This window comes from Amblyomma maculatum, chromosome 2 (genome assembly GCF_055883805.1).
Source record: "Amblyomma maculatum isolate TAMU_Amacu chromosome 2, ASM5588380v1, whole genome shotgun sequence".
NCBI lineage: Eukaryota > Metazoa > Arthropoda > Arachnida > Ixodida > Ixodidae > Amblyomma > Amblyomma maculatum.
In genome coordinates, this window is record NC_139345.1 from 67,516,739 (window position 1) to 67,532,634 (window position 15,896).

Genomic DNA, 15,896 nt, shown 5'->3' on the forward strand with positions numbered 1-15,896 from the left:
ATATTTTTTGCTAATTTTCATTGCGTTCACTTGAAGTGTAAAAATTATACATATATTTTTTTCTTAGTTGATTTTACATTTAATGTGCAATTAAGATTGTACTTTCTATATAAAGTGCTTTAAAGAAATACTGCATATGTTACAAGTGCTGACACTTTGTTGTTTCACTATAAGCTGCTTTACATCACAGATCATCGATCATGCTGGCAGAGTGCAGGGATCACTTTTTCAGGTGCATGTCATAAAATGATCACAAAAACCTCCTTAATATATATATATATATATATATATATATATATATATATATATATATATATGTATATATAATTTCTCTCATTTAAATAGAAACATGTGCAAAGGCCGCCAGCCCTTTCTCTCACCCTCTTAGTTCCTCCTCAACAATTGCGCTCAAATTTCTAGAGTCTCTGATAGAGCCAGACTTTAAGCACTGAAAGTAATTCATTCATTTCAAAATTACTTTTATTAAAGTGACTCACTGCTGTTTCTATACTTCATACTATGTACTCCCGGTACGATGCCAAGAAAACAGTAATGACATGCAGCAAGCCTGTCCCACAGTGATCATGATAAGCAAAAAAAGACAGAATTGAGTAGAACTACATGTTCAAGGCCTCAGACCTGCCCTGTTTCTCCGGATCACAACCATTCTCTAAGCAGAAGGTATACATCTAAGGCGTTGAGGGTTTATCGAAGTGTCAGATGGTGCAAAATGGTAGAAGGTCAAAACTAGTTGAAAGTGTGCAGTAGCACTCACTGTTGCATACTGGCTATAGGCACAGTGGCGCCTGGTTACACTTGCCATCACGGGCAAACAAGGGGTTTGGGGGAAGAGACAGGCGGAAATGTTCACGGCGGGTTTGACCACGATTGTTTTTGTTGCCATTGTCTCATATTTTTAATAGCCTGTTCTGTAGGAAAAGGGGAGGGAATAGTCTTACTGGATAGAATTTGGCAGGAAGATGAGAAGATGAAAGAATGTGCTCTAGTGTTTGGAGAGGTTTTGTTCACAAGCTTTACTTATTTATATACAGATGAAATCCAGACAGTAATTAATGAGAAGGAATTTGCTCTGCGGAAGTAATGGTAATGTCATTACTTTTTGGGAGCAGTATTTAGCAATTTCATTATATTTTTAAGGCTTAGCAAGTAATTGGTAATGTAATTTAATTGCTTTTGAACAGTAACTTTGCCAAGTGTGCTGCCAATTTACCCCAGGATAAAAGACACCAAGTGTCAATTAGGAATGAAATAGATTAAGACATGCCAGCTGGACTTGTGAATGTAATCAGGTAGCTCAAATGGTTTCTCTACTTCTGATTGGCACTTACTTCGGATATTCAATTGGAAGGCCCCGTTGAACATTCAATAAAAAAATGTTACAACTTAAACTGCTGTGTAGTTTGCATAATTTCTATAACCACATAAGTTGTGATTAAACGAAATAACTCTGACTCCATGGAGATCTGCCACTGAATGCAAGAGGAGGGTCCAATGTGCTAGGCCATTTCAGGTCAGTGCCAGCAAAATAAGCATTAAAACTGGAAGCCTTAGCTGAACTGCCTAATTGGAATGTTCAATTTATTCAAACTGGTGCTTCGAGTCTGTGCCAAAAGCATATTTAGAAATTTTGCAACTGCGAACCTCAACTGAAAATCATTTTTTTTCTTGACTGCCCATATCGCCCATACCATACTGCCCATATCGCAACTTTCACATAATAACAAGTCAAAAGACGATGCCACTGCACTGACTTGAACAAATCTCTGAAAGATGGAAACTATAGAAGTATGGGCGGGGAGGCTCCACGAAAACTGCTGAGTTAATTGAGATACAGGGCACAACTGCACCTTCCAAAAACAGGAGTTTGTATTATGTACCGTTTTTTCTGACTTACAGATTGATCAGCCACACTGCTGAGCCATAATGCAAACCCAGTTCGCGGTCATACATATATAGTTTCATATAAGTACCAAAGGCAACCAAAGCAACCTCGAATATTCACCAGCTGTTGCTGCCTGCAGTTTCTTTCTGACAAGCGATATTAATCGGCCATACAGTCTGTATTTCCTGTCTCTATCAGATACATTAAACACTGAATTATTAATTGCAAACGCGTAGCCTAGCTGACTGCAAAAAAGGAATTCGGAGGTAAATAAATGCAGTGCCATAACGTACAGCCTTAGAGCTATGGAACAGAACACTGCACCAACTGCGCATTTGAAGGCGGAATACTTTCGGCAGAACAACGAGATAAGCAGCCCACGGGGAGCCTAATTCCCTTGCGTCGAATGAAGCGCACAATGCACAGCCGAACCCGAAGCCCAGAGCGAATTGCTCTACACGAGAAAAACTTCGTCTGCAACTGTACGTCCCAATCAAGCGCGTCCAAACTCCGTGCTTGATTGTAGCAACCAAGCGCGGATTTCTCAAATCCAGGAGATTAGCGAGGAGGATTTGATATATGAGTACCCGAAACGCTTCGACTGAAATAGGCATGGAAATAAGCCATGAGTACAAGTGCGCGACCAACGCCATGACCAACGCGCCAACGCCGCCGATACCTACATAAGTTAAAATTATTAAGAAAATGAACAATAACTTATTTTAAGCCACAATTTTAAGTTATAAATAAGTATTATAAATGTTTCACTTGCTGTTGCGCACATTTTTTCTTTTGCTTAGTTTATGATGACGTAGGGTGACGTATTTTGTGCGTGGCAGCAGCGTTTTACTGGTGCCACGGTGCGTGTCACCAGTCTCCGCCTTTATTTTATTGCTTGAAAATCAACAAAGAACCGACAGTTTCGGCTTGGTTTCGGTTTTATAGAATTGTTTACTTCCTGGATAATGTTTCAAACTGTATTGCTAGGACAAATAAATACACTGTCACGGCGCAGATATAGGGTATTGAACTCCTTCTGTAGCATACTGAGCTTAAAGTATTTTTGCGAAACGCTGTCTTGTGCGATACCTTGGCGCGCTTGTGACGTCAGAATTACGCGCAGGACCGTGCGTTGCATCATGGGATCAGATGTTCAGCGAGAAAGGCCAAAATGGCGGCGCTTATAGAAGGGAGCCAGTATGGTCTGTCTTCACAGGGGAACTATTCTAAAAATAAAACACTAATATTCGTTAAACTTACCGATTCAGCCCTCAGGTCCATTGAGGAATATTTAAAACACAAGGTCAGTACATCTTTTTTGCATTCCTGCCTTGTTTTATTGGCCAGATGTGGCGGTGGACGGCGAAACAGCTGTTGTTGGAACCGATTATTTGTGCTTGCAATGGTGTTCTGTGATATTTGCTACATTTTATTGCATTTGTCATGTGGGCTGTGACATTTACAGCATTTCTGTCACTGTTATATTGATTGGTACATTTGCATGCTCCGGCACTTGTGGTCTGACGTTGCCCGCCTGTCTCCTTTTCAGTCCTGTCTCGCCTTACGCCACCTAAAAATATCCGCAAAAAGTTTTGTCCTTCCAGCATGTCGTGTTGCGACCATTTCATCTTTGGTCCCGGCAAACTCTGTAGGCTTTAATCTATGTGCTGCTTAAACCTGACAGGAGAATTTTTTTTTTTTTTTTTTCTCTCTGCGCCCGTGGCAGTCTTCAAGTGCCCGAGTGCTGGCTGAGCAGACGCTGCTGGGCTACCACGTATTGGGCTTTGACTTGCCGCACTGTGAGCTACTGCTTTCAGTTGCGTTTACGTTGCCTCTCCGTCTGAACGTTGAAGTGCATGTGGCACAGGTTCTTCGGCGAGCTGTCTGAACCCGAGCCAGCCGTAACCTCCTTTTCGGGTATCGAAGGCAGAGCGAGCACTGCCTTTACGCACTTGGGACATTTTTGTTGTCGGCGCGTCGAGACAGCAGGTGCTTCATTCTTTTTATTTTGCATCTTGCGATAACTGTTCCCGCTTTTGTGGCCCGATCTTCACCGCGGCAGTATATGCAATTCGGGGCTGATAGAGGCTCGATAAGATTGCCTCACGTGAGAACACAGGCAGCCGTCATCGCTGCGACCATCGTCGTCAACGCGACTGCATTCCGTGATAGTTACTATTGCATGTATTTTGAGGCGACGTTGTTTCGTATCCTGCAAACTGATCGGTCGTGATCCGTCGGCAGGCTTCTAGTGCGTGCGTCTTGGCACTGTTTTCCGGCGTGAGTGCGGTGTATAGTTCTTGGCGCGTTTGCGATTGCCGCATTAGCTACTAGCACAGGTTTAAGTTTTCGGCAGCGGTCGCTTGCCGCTGCTGGCGTGGCACGTTACTGATTTTCTTGTCAATTCTCTCCACAGGGAGGATGCACGCAGAAGCCGTCAATACAGTTCGACGGAAACCAAGGGGTGAGTGAGATTTTCTGTTGGGCTCGTCGACGATGTGTACACTTCGCGCCGTCGTCTAATTTGAATGCACTGCACGGTGTCCGCTCGCTAGGGAAACCAGTGACGAACATCATAAACAAGGCCTCTGACCGCTCTGCTAGCCGTTCCTCTTTGGTCGGGCTTGCTGGGGTGACCCCAGAGAGCTGAGTGCGGGTAGTGGCAGGGGATAAGGACCGGATAAGACCTGCAGCAGCAGAACGAAAAGAGGGGGTTCTTGACAGAGAGAGAGAGTTGCTTCAAAGCTCTTTGCATCGCAAGAGTTCATTTGACGCTGGGCAGTTTTGGATTTTCGCCGCTGCTGCTACGGCCTTGACAAGGGACAGGTTTCGTTCAAGGACGCTGCGCTTTTTCCAGGCGCTGAGCGCAGCTTGCAAAGCCGTGGCGCTGGCCCCATCAGCTCCTTGAGAAGCGGGCTCGATCGTTTTCAGCCGAGCAGGGCAGTGAGAGGGCCGCGCGAGAGGAGACTCGGCCACTAAACGATTATCAACAGGCGTCCCCCCTTTCTCCCCACCTCCCCCATACGTGTGTGTGTGGCAGAGAGCCGCGTGAGCGCGCGCGTCGTCCATGTCGTCCGCGCGAGAGATGAAAAGGCGCAGTGCCGCCTTCCAAACCAGCCAGCGGGGCCCCCACCGTCGAAGCCGTCGGACCGGCGCGTTCAGCGCACCCGCCTGGTGCGCGCGCGTGCCTGTGTGTGCGTGTGTACGAAATGGGGCCAAATTCCTAACCTACTTGGGCGAGCGCGCGCGCGAGACGGCGTCGTCTTCCTTGTTGCAGTCGCTCGGCAACAGGAGCAGGACCTGCTTCCCCCTGTTTTCTCTTTCTGCAGTGCGTCCCCCCTGCCTTCCTTCCACATGTGAATCATTTTCGTTGAGTCACTGGGGTATTGGTTGTCATGCCAGCAAAAGCTGCCAGTGCCAGAAGCTTTGTCCATAGCTTGAGTGCATTCTGTTATGCCTGATGATTCCTGGCACTGGCTGGCAGCAAGAGAAGTGCCACTGAAGCTTAGGAGACCTGCCTTTTCAATGCAATTTCATAAATAAATGAAAGCTTCCCAGTTGATTTTTGTTCTTGCACCAAGCGAAAATGTTCTGCATCTCTCATACTTGTTTCAGAACATTCTTAGGTATTTTGCATGGAGAAGTGCTTTCAAGATACCTCAAAATATTTGTTATGCAAATCGTGATGGAACCTCATGTTTAAAACAAAAATATTTTAACTGAGTGCGCTTTGAAGTACGAGTTCCAAATTAGAGTGATCTGATTTTATATATCTGCGCTGCAAACATCTGCTTTTTGTTAATATGTGATGTTGATTTGTCAGAAAACTATGCTCAAACTGGCCAGTATCATTTCATGGTATTTACATTCTCACAAATGCTGTCCCACTAACACAGGCCAACTGCAACTTGCTTCTCGTGACCCATCGGTCACCTTCTTTGGCAACTTTCCAGCACATTACCCAGTTGTATATTATCCTCCAAGCCTTCACACTCTTGCTATCCCTTTAATCGATCAAAATCTTGGTGTGGGCTAGCCGGTGGTTCATCTTAAGTAAAAGTAGAAACAGTGCAAAAAACAGGGACAGAAGAGGAAGACACGACACGGCTGGTGCTTTTTTCTTAAGATCCTCTTATAGTCTTTTCTCCTTGGTTAACTCATTGTGAAGGCTCTCAAAAACTGTGTAATGCCTTGCTGACTTGAAGCAATTTAAAATTTGTACTTAAAAATGTACTTGATTGTATTCCAAAATAGGTGCCAGGCTTCAGAACGTGATTTTCCCATCTGCAGAGCAAGGAGTACCTGTATGCTGGAGATTTTACCAGTGCTGACATTGTTATATAGGTGGTATGCGCTGAGCCCACATGGCGCCCAACTACGTCGCCGGCGGCCGTTTATGCAGTCCACGTAGCAGACGAAATCCTGCCAGTACTGCTCCGAAATCAGCCATCCTGGCGATTACTCTTTTTTTCTTTGTACACATGCTGAGGCTTGTTTGCAACTTAGTTTCTTGCTGCTGTCGCGTGCGGTTACGGCCAGCCAGTTCTCATGTTCGCAAGTTCCAAAAGGCAATCTGAATGCGTCACGCGAGGAAAGCATGCTATTGGAGGCAGTCGTCTGCTACATGCACCACAAGTATGGCGGCCAGCGGCGTAGTTGGGTGCCACATGAGCACCAGTGCATACCACCTATTGGTATGATGCATCAGCTTCAGATTCCTGGAGGCTTGTGACAAAGGGAGGGAGCAGGATGTGCGTGCATTATAGCGAAGTGACTAGCCAGCTTGATTGTATTTTGATATGCAGCCGCAGGCTGCCTATGCTCAGCAGTTACTGTGGGGTAGTCAATGCACTCAAGACGTAGAACAAACTGCGCATCCACTTGTTCAAGCTGCAGTGTGTGCGTCCTCTGCAGCCGAACGGCAGAGACTTGTGGCGTGTATAGCAAAGTGGCCTTTGTCCTGCAGAACATTTCTGTCAAGGGAATGAAATCATTAATTTCTACCTGCCCTTGTGGTAGCATAAAGCAACTTTGTTTGTTTTCCTGTTTCTCTTATATAATTAAATTGAATTATTGGGTATATATTTGTTGTACCTTGCCATTGCTCACCTGCAGACTGAAAACTTGGAGACGACTGAAAAGGATTAGAATAAAACAATTGAGGACAGCGCAGCTAGCTGTGGAAAATTTGAATGATAAGGGTAACACCGTGAGACATGAGAAGCAAAGGGGCTTTGGGGACAAACACAAGTTACTGATATCCTGCCTGAAACCAAGAGTAAGGAATAGCCATGGGTAGGGTATCTCATGCAGAGACCTGATTGGCCCCAGCTTGCACAGGACATGGTTAATAGGAGATTGAGTGTGGCCTTTGTCACGCAATAACTGACATATGATGCTGTGCTGGTGGATCATTGCATATGTTGTCTTTTAATGGGCTTGAGAGTTGTTAACTGTGCCCACCTGCACCTTTGGCCATTAACATTCTAAGTGACCTTTAATACTAAATATGGTGTAATAAAGAATTCTGTTGCAAGTGCAACGATTGCATAAATTTTCAGGCTCAGCTTGGTGAGACCACTCACAACAGACACTGGAGCAGTATACGATGGCAAACTTTAGCAGTTTTTACCTGTCGCGTTTCAGCAATTGTATGTCGTTAGTTTCACATAAACCTTGGTATAAGCCTTTGGAGAACAACCAAGGTTCTCCTGAGGGGGCTTATTGTACCTCATGCAGGTTGGGAATCTTCCTACTTAAAAAAAAATTGTACCTGGCGATTTGTGTGCATGCCTTCGTTTGCTACTACAGCGTTGTTTTGGCGGTAGCTTCCCGTTAAGACCTGCCTAAGGGAACGTGTGTGCTTAAGGTAGGAGGCCACTTTGAAAACTGGATATTTTAAAGAAAAAATCACTTTTCCAAATTTTATTTTAATAAATTGCACAATATTTTTGGGAAAAAAAAAATCACTTTTCCTAATTTTATTTTATTACATTACACAATCATTTCTGAATGGTTAGCAAAAAAATTATGCTTCTAACTAAATTTGTACCAGAGGTAGAAGTTTAACTCGATGCACATTTTGCAAAACCGAAACTAACAGTTTTGGTTTTCACGTACCGAAATATTTTTCTATGTTTTCACGGTCTTGCATTTTCTTCCCCTTAATATTTCAATTTGCAATGATAATTGTTTCTAAGCATGTATGTCTAGTTTTGTTTGCATTCATTTTGGCCATGTGGGTTGCAAGTTGCTGAACCTACGGACAGATTTTGTTATTAAACTTTATTCTACCTCTTTATATAATCATTTTTAAATGATTGGCAAAAGTTATAATTTTTGGTTTGGTTTGGTTTGGTTTGGTTTGTGGGGTTTAACGTCCCAAAGCGACTCAGGCTATGAGAGACGCCGTAGTGGAGGACTCCGGAAATTTCGACCACCTGGGGTTCTTTAACGTGCACTGACATCGCACAGCACACGGGCGCCTTGCTTTTCGCCTCCATCGAAAAGCTGCCGCCGAGGCCGGGATTCGATCCCGTGTCCTTGGGAACAGTAGTCGAGCGCCGTAACCACTGCGCCACCCCAGCGGGGAGTTATAATTTTTATAGTTATAATAGTTATAATAAAACCATTCCAAAGATAGCAGACTTCTGAGCATTTTGGCAAACTCAGTTTCAGTTTCCACATATAAAAAGAAATATTTCCCTGTTTTCGTGGTCTTGCTTGTTCGTGTTTCTTAATTTTCAGGTTTTTTTTTAATCACACTTGTTTCCATGCATAAATGTCTATTTTAGTTTGTGTTTAAAAAAACGTTCAGAAGCGGGATGCATGATGCTTAAACCACGTAAGTGGTGTACGCTGGAGCCTTCCTGTGCGAACTGAGCCTGCAGACTACCCTTTCGAAGTCGCATGTACTTTTAGGCCTTCACCTCGTTGTTTACGTGATCACTCTATCGATGCCTCAAGAAATGCGAGGGGAAAAAAGTGAGCAGATGCACAAGAAAATTAATGAAAGAAGACTTAGTAAGACCTTGGCTATAAACATAGCCAATTTTAACCCTCTTGGCCAATGCTATACGACATATGTAGCTATATGAACTCTTTTTTTTATTCTTTTTCTCAAAACTCAGTTTTCTGCCATTTTGGCTTACATGAACAGTTGTAACGTTTTTCTCTGAATAGATACCTTAATGAAACTTTGCGCACTTATTCTTCATATATTGGGTTGTGCATTGAACCATGGAAAATAACATTGTAGTACAACCTTTATTATTCTTGCATTTGTTTTAAAAACATTTTTTTTTTATTGACAACCATTGTTTTTATGAATTTCGTCATTAAAATGACAAATGATGATATCCTTTTTTTTTTCATTTATTTGATTTCTGTCATTGGAATACAAAAAGGTCATCTTTAATATAGAATGCTAAATTCTTCATTGTATTTGATATTGCAATTTCTTGTTCTGAAAAGTGGCCTCCTACTTATGGCATGATTTTTGTAGAGATTGCCACACAGGAATAAACTGTCGTTTTGTGCACTCCGTTGTGCGCATGATGTATAGGGAATTTATTGAAACTGTTGCATTGTTCCTTGTGGCTTCTTGTGACATTATTCCGAGCCCTTCACGTCATGCCATGCAGGTGATAACTGTCCCACGCCCATCGCAAGGGGGCCAGCAGCAGCGCTTTGGCTTTGGGGTTTCAACACTTGAGAAGGATGCACCTCAGGGCAGCTTTGAGTGCGTCCAGCAGATGGGTCAGAGGGCCCTCGAGTCCCTCGGCTGCCTCCTGCACAAGATGCAGATCCACGCCAGCGAGGATAGCTATGAGAAGACGCGCGTCAAAATGGCTGTGGTGGAACAGGAGAGCAAAAAGAACTGGTGCGTACACTACCTGCCCGTCCTCCTCCTCTTCTTTTGTTTCTGTCATGGGCCTAGAGAACTACAGTTGAGTGCTCTAACATTGCAAAATTTGTCAAAACAACTGTATGCTCTGCGTTGTCAAGGGGCACCAAATTTTAGGGCCACACTTATTGGTTAACGCAAGTTGTAATTTACTCCCCATAATAAGTCACTTATGCTAGGTCTCAGGTAGATAGGATAAAAGCTGCTTCAAAGCAGCTTGACTGGCCTCATCTTTTGCAAGCGGCTTTATAAGGGTAGTTATCAAATTTAAGCGCCGCATTTTTTAATAATTTTTTTTGCTTGAGTGTGTGTATGGTGTCGGTAACCGTGAAGCACGAATAATTTTACACAGGTGTGTGTTTGATAAATTAATGTTGCGTGTCATCTGTGGAGTAGTTTATTTTTGAGAGCAGATGTCTTTGTTTGATGTTGCAAGTGGGGAAACACTGTAGTTGCACCTTTTCATCACACACCTCCTCAGACATGCTGTATTATTTTCCCAGGAAGTGGACGCTAGCATGCCCACTGGGAAAGGTGTATTTCCGAGTGCCGTTTCATGTGTCACACTGACGCTATTCTTAGTAGGTTATGAAGGCAACCAAATTAGTTTCTATACACTCCAGGAACAAGATCAGTTTCATAACTTCAGACCTTTGTAAAATCAAACTGCTCTTTTTAGATCTTTTAAATTTTGGTAACCTTTGGGTCATAGATTTGCTGTCGATACAGTTACTTTACAACTCATGCTCTCAAGGTGTGAAGAGATCATATCAAGCAGCATCAAATGAATTGAAACAAGTTTAAAAAGTAGCATACCTACCCTGGCTCTTCGAGCATGTTTGCCGTGTGGCATCTAATTGTAACTTTTTGTTTCTGAAGCGCATTCTACTGCCATAATTAGAAGTGAGTGCATGGGTATTATTGTATAGTACATTGCATTGAGTAGCATAGCATTTGGTGTACTGAGCACATCATTTAATGGTGCAGTGTGCTTGAAATAAAAAGATGAGCAGACTTTTTCAATCAGCTTAATTGGTTTTCTGCACTTTCGATGGTATATTTTCTTCACTTTCAGTTTTCAGTATCAGTTTTCTTACATATAGCCTTTCTGTTTGTCCCATAGTACCAAAGTCATCAAGGTGACGTCACCATGTGTAGGTGAGTTGATATGATTTGAAGCCTCTGAATGCACTGACAAATTTTACTGCTGAACTTGCTAGAAATCCTAGCTGATAAGATGAAACATGTACAGTCGTGCCTCGTTAATATAGACACTTTGGTTCCCGACCAAAACTGTCCATAAAGCGAGTCATCCATAATAACGAGTCATGAATAAAAACAAAAAGGATTTTATTGAGAAAAGAGAATTGTAATTAACGACTGCTTTTGTACATAACGGTGTGCACTGGACTCAAAATTTCACAGAACACCGGCACATTTGAGTGCATTATCCTTGTCATTGTTGTCTTCGAAAAATTTTAGTGCAGTCTGAAGCGACTCGCTTACCATGACACCCGTGATGTTGGGCTTTGAGTTGGTTGAACTTTCGAGCACGAACTCCCCACTGGGCGATGAATCAGCGTCTGATTCTCTACTCACCGCCACTTCCAAAATGTGCTCTTCACTGAGCTAAGTAGCCGCTAAGTAGCTGCTTGAGATTCTCCTGAGGCGAGGAAACAGCTGAGCTGTCGATACTAGTCCCTCGCAGCTTGGATTGACTGAGATGGCTTTTGCCGCTTGTATTCACAGATTTCTTCGCGCCTGCGTTCAGCTCTGTTCTTTTGCGTTTAACTCCCGCCATGCCAAAAGCCAGACTCAAGTTGAGGGCTACAGGCTCCTGATGCTGTGCACTTTTTTGCCTAGTTAACCTTTCTGCCTTTCCGTTCTTCTGATTCTTTCTTTTTTTGCCTTGTACTGTTTCTGTAAGAAAGCGAAGGAGTCAAGCTGGCAATCTGCTATGCAGAGGGCTATCGAACATCCCATCTTCTTGGCGCCGTTTTTATGTGTTCCCATAAAACAAACACTGCAAGCTGAAGTACAGTTTAGAGCGACGGCTAGCCGACTACGAAGAGCTCAGACCTTGTCAAGGCCACATCGTTGACTCAAAGCAGAGCCGACATACGGACCGCCTAGTGTGCAAAGTTTGGCCGTTCGACAGCGCAACAAGGACGAAAACCAGGAGCATGGGAGGGAAGCGCGTCCAGGACCGGCCGGACGCCCGGTCCGGGTTGCGTGTTCGTACGTCGCCTCTTTTGTCGCTGTACTTTGTGAGCTCACCGAAAAGCGTTAACGGCTTCATGGAACACACATTGCGCTGCTGGCCCTAAGTTTTCTGTGTACGCTCCTCTCCGCTCTTGCACTCCCCCCGCCCCCCCCCTTTCCCTTAAAACGGCGACACGCCGGCTTTGGTTCTTTCCAACCCCACAGGACTCTTTCAGGCATCCCGCCGTATCGGCTGTCGCGTAGGTTCGCGGGCGGCGCGCCCTTCTTTAACTTGCGTTCGGACTACTCTGCTTTTTTTCAAGCACTGTCTATATTAACGAGACAAAAATACATGGGCCCAAGTGGGGCGCGTGCATTCTTCCCCTGTCCATTGTCCGGACAGCGAGTTTTCATATTAACGAGGCATAAATACATTGAAAAGGTTTCGTCCCCAGAAAAACTGTCCATAATTCTGGTCGTCCATATTAACGGGGCACGACTGTATAAACTTTAAATGCTATTGCTTGAGACTGGTCACATGAGACCAAAGCTTAACAGTTCATTTAATTGGTTTGTGCTTCCTTTTAGTCTGTTAATGTGTGAGAGACTTAAGGAGATATCTGCTTTTTAATCTGTATTTTATTTATCGATTGTAATATTGTGAAAGAACAAGTATGCCTTTCTGTAGCGTTGCTGTAATGCCTGGGTTCTACTGTGTTTGGCATGTTCCTGCTTTTCGTCGATAGCTGCTCGTAATTGAGGAGTTTGAGTTAATGGCAATAGTATTAGAACAGTAGAAAGGCCTATATTAATTGTCTCTGTGCCTAGTCTCGTTACTTGTGTCTGTTGACTCTTGGTGCATGCTTTTTGGTTAGTGTTAAAGAAATTTATTGCACTGCAACTTTTGTAGTACAGTGTTTTACCTAACTTGAATAGCCTTTGTTATTATTTAACCACTAATGTGGCCCTCAGTCAGTCACTCTTATGTGTAGAGTGCTTCTTCAAAGTGAGCCACGTGAAAAAGCTGAAATGAAGTTAAATTAAAGGGATTAAGGCAGCAATTTTGTAATATAAACTGTATACTGCATCTTATTCCTGATTTGCCAAGCAACTAAACCTCAAAGTTTCAGCCCCATCGGAGCTGCATATATTTTTAAATCTATTTTATTTTATTTTTTCGGGAACAGCTTGCTGATCTGGCAACCGGTGCAGCTGGTGACGACATAGGATGAGGCAGACCAAGCAGCAGTCATGCCACCGTGTTCAGCGCAAACTGAGCTTATCGATCCCTCTAGGAAATAGCGGCATCTGTGGTTGGGATTCAAATGGACATTGGCGCCCGGGTACGAAGGGTGCACGAGCTGGCCCGCTCCAACAGCGTACACAATGTACACTGAAACACTTCTCAAAAGCAATGGAAAGCAACACATAAAAATGCAGTGCATTGAGTGCCTTCTGACGGCACTTTTGTACGAACTGCGAGTACCACCAGACAACGCAGCAGCGAAGTAGTTCGGCGTGCTGCATCGAGGCACCCAATATCCCGTCCCGTCTCAGCAGCATCGTTCGCGCTGCTCGATCATTGTCAGGCCCAACTCTGGCCACAGCTGCATAATGAAAACAGAAGATATGGTCATAAGGCTTACAGTACCATGTGCCACAAGCTTACCGCAACGGTGCCGCCCGCAAGCGCGGCGGACAGCAGAGCTCTGGACGTCTGGTTCTCCCTAATCGTCGCTAGGCCTAGATTGCTTCGCATCGAAGCCACAGCGGACAGCACTTTGTAACTGATCAATTATTCTTTATAGTAACTTGGCTACTCGATCATGGAACTTTCTTATTCTCAATCACACTGTTTCGTAGTAAAAGAAATTGTTTTTGGCAAAGCCTTAACGCCAGAGCTAGTGGATACAAAAACACGGGCACTGCACTGGCGGAAAATGATATGTCGCTGTGAGCAGCAATTCCCATTGTATGGGTCAGCATTGCTCAAGAAGCATTCATTCTTTAAATCTTTTTCCTAAGGCTTACTATTATTACGAGAAAAACAAATTTACCATGCTTTTCTGGCACCGGCGTAAGGAGGCATGGCTGGTGCGGCCATTGCGGCGGTGTTTACGACGCGGCAGCGCTGCCATCGGACAGTTAGCAGCGGTCACGCCGAAAGTGGATTTGTTGGCAAGAACTAAACGTGCTTCACTATAGTCTGCATTCTGTTTTCAGAAACATGCTCACTAGGGTCATTGTGAGCGAGCGCGAACACCGGTATATCGGCAGCTTAACACCGGTATATGGTATATCGGCAGCCTATCGGAGCCAGCACAGAAGCAGATGATGCAGTGGCCGGTGCCGGCCTGTGGCGTCACCAAGCATTTCAAAATGTTGATCGCTGTCAGTGGGAGAAGCTTCGCGGTATCAACTTCAGTCGCTTATTTCGAAATTAAAAATGCATCTAGCGAGCTCAAATTTCGGGAATAAATTAAGCTTCTGTATTATCTATCAGACTACAAGACTGCAGTAAATTGGATGACGATGGCATGACCCCTTTAAGCTGTAATAGCAGGTTAATCTATTGATATATCTTTTGAAAGCACTACCAGATAAAATGGGCCAAATAACTAGCACTCTGAAGCATATCTTGTGCGAGCTTGGAGTGCACTACATTTTGCTGTGAGTAGTGAACCTCCTCATTTTTCTCGGTGTCTGTCGAAGTTTATTTGGCTTATTTTGCCAAATAATGCTGATACATTTTCACTGTAGAAAAAAAAAAAAAAATCTTCCCAGCTTCTAGATAATGTTGTGGGGAAGAGTTCTTAGCAGTAATTTTATTAATTTCTGGCTTGTGTAAACAAGTGTGGCATTGCTGTCTTTTTTGCAGGGCGCAAGGTGAAGGTGAAGCGGCCGCAGCTCTCGGTGCCTCCTCGGCAGCCCTCGTCCTCACCTCCTCGGACCTTTGGAAAGCCACTCGGGCAAAGCCACAACTTGTCCATGAATGAAAGCCGCTCGGGAATTGTTCGTCGATCTTACCGGTTTGTCTGCGCATGCTTTCGAGCTTTCTTGAAGCACTTCAACAAGTGAATAACTTGGTGCACGGGCTCAGAATGAACTCATCAAGGCTGTATCTGTCCACTCTTGCTACACCGCTCAGGGAGAGAGTCATCCACCTGCTTGCCTTGCGGCCATACAAGAAACCGGAGCTCCTAGCACGTTTGATGAAAGGTGGGTGTGCCCATAGTCCCAAGCTCCGAGCCATGCTGCTGACATGTGCTCCTTGGGCGGCTGAATGTCATTAGTACCATTTGGTCTTCTCATTGCATTCTTGGAAACCTCAACAGACGGCATGCCTGTCTGTTCTCACATGCGTAGAGGGCATTAAGGAGCAGGACCGCAAGGGCCTGTCTGCAGTGCTGAGCCAAGTTGCAGTGCTCAAGGACAACTCATACTGTTTAGCAAGGCATGCCTGGAATCAGGTGTGTGATGACTGGCCCTACTACACCCCGGAGGAGCAGGAGTTGGTCAAGAGGTGGGTTCACCACTCCCTTCATTTAACTAGGCTTGTGGAACACGCTACTCACTTGAGGCACCAGAGTGGATTTGAGGGGGTCTGCTTTCCAGATTTACAATTTAAAGGAATACAGACATCAAAATTTTGGTTGGATGTTCAGGTGCGGACAGAAGTAAATGGAACGCTCGACACAAGAAAAAAACTGGTTCAGTGCCACCTGACCGAGCTGGCGGAAAGCATAAAATCACGCCCTCATGCAGTGGGACTTTCCCAATGCTCCGGTCGCCTTGCATTCGGCAGGCGTCAGTGCAGTGCTAAGGATGATGTGATTGGATGGCGCACCCAAGGTCCGACTTCGAGCGTACAGAGTGCGTTAACCA

The 15,896-nt window shown here is 44.5% G+C and overlaps 1 protein-coding gene across 1 annotated transcript in view; it reads left to right on the forward strand.

The window, feature by feature from the left end:
• The first annotated feature begins 3,040 nt into the window (after window positions 1-3,040).
• The window catches only part of LOC146198882 (RNA polymerase II elongation factor ELL-like), a 35,606-nt gene continuing 22,750 nt past the window's right edge, over window positions 3,041-15,896 (forward strand). Inside the window, exons 1-7 of the mRNA XM_084594357.1 lie at window positions 3,041-3,206; window positions 4,320-4,367; window positions 9,547-9,785; window positions 10,933-10,967; window positions 14,890-15,040; window positions 15,160-15,230; window positions 15,378-15,534. Coding sequence (XP_084450483.1) covers window positions 3,075-3,206; window positions 4,320-4,367; window positions 9,547-9,785; window positions 10,933-10,967; window positions 14,890-15,040; window positions 15,160-15,230; window positions 15,378-15,534 — 833 coding nt within the window. The 5' untranslated portion in view covers window positions 3,041-3,074. The remainder of the gene's footprint in view (window positions 3,207-4,319; window positions 4,368-9,546; window positions 9,786-10,932; window positions 10,968-14,889; window positions 15,041-15,159; window positions 15,231-15,377; window positions 15,535-15,896) is intronic.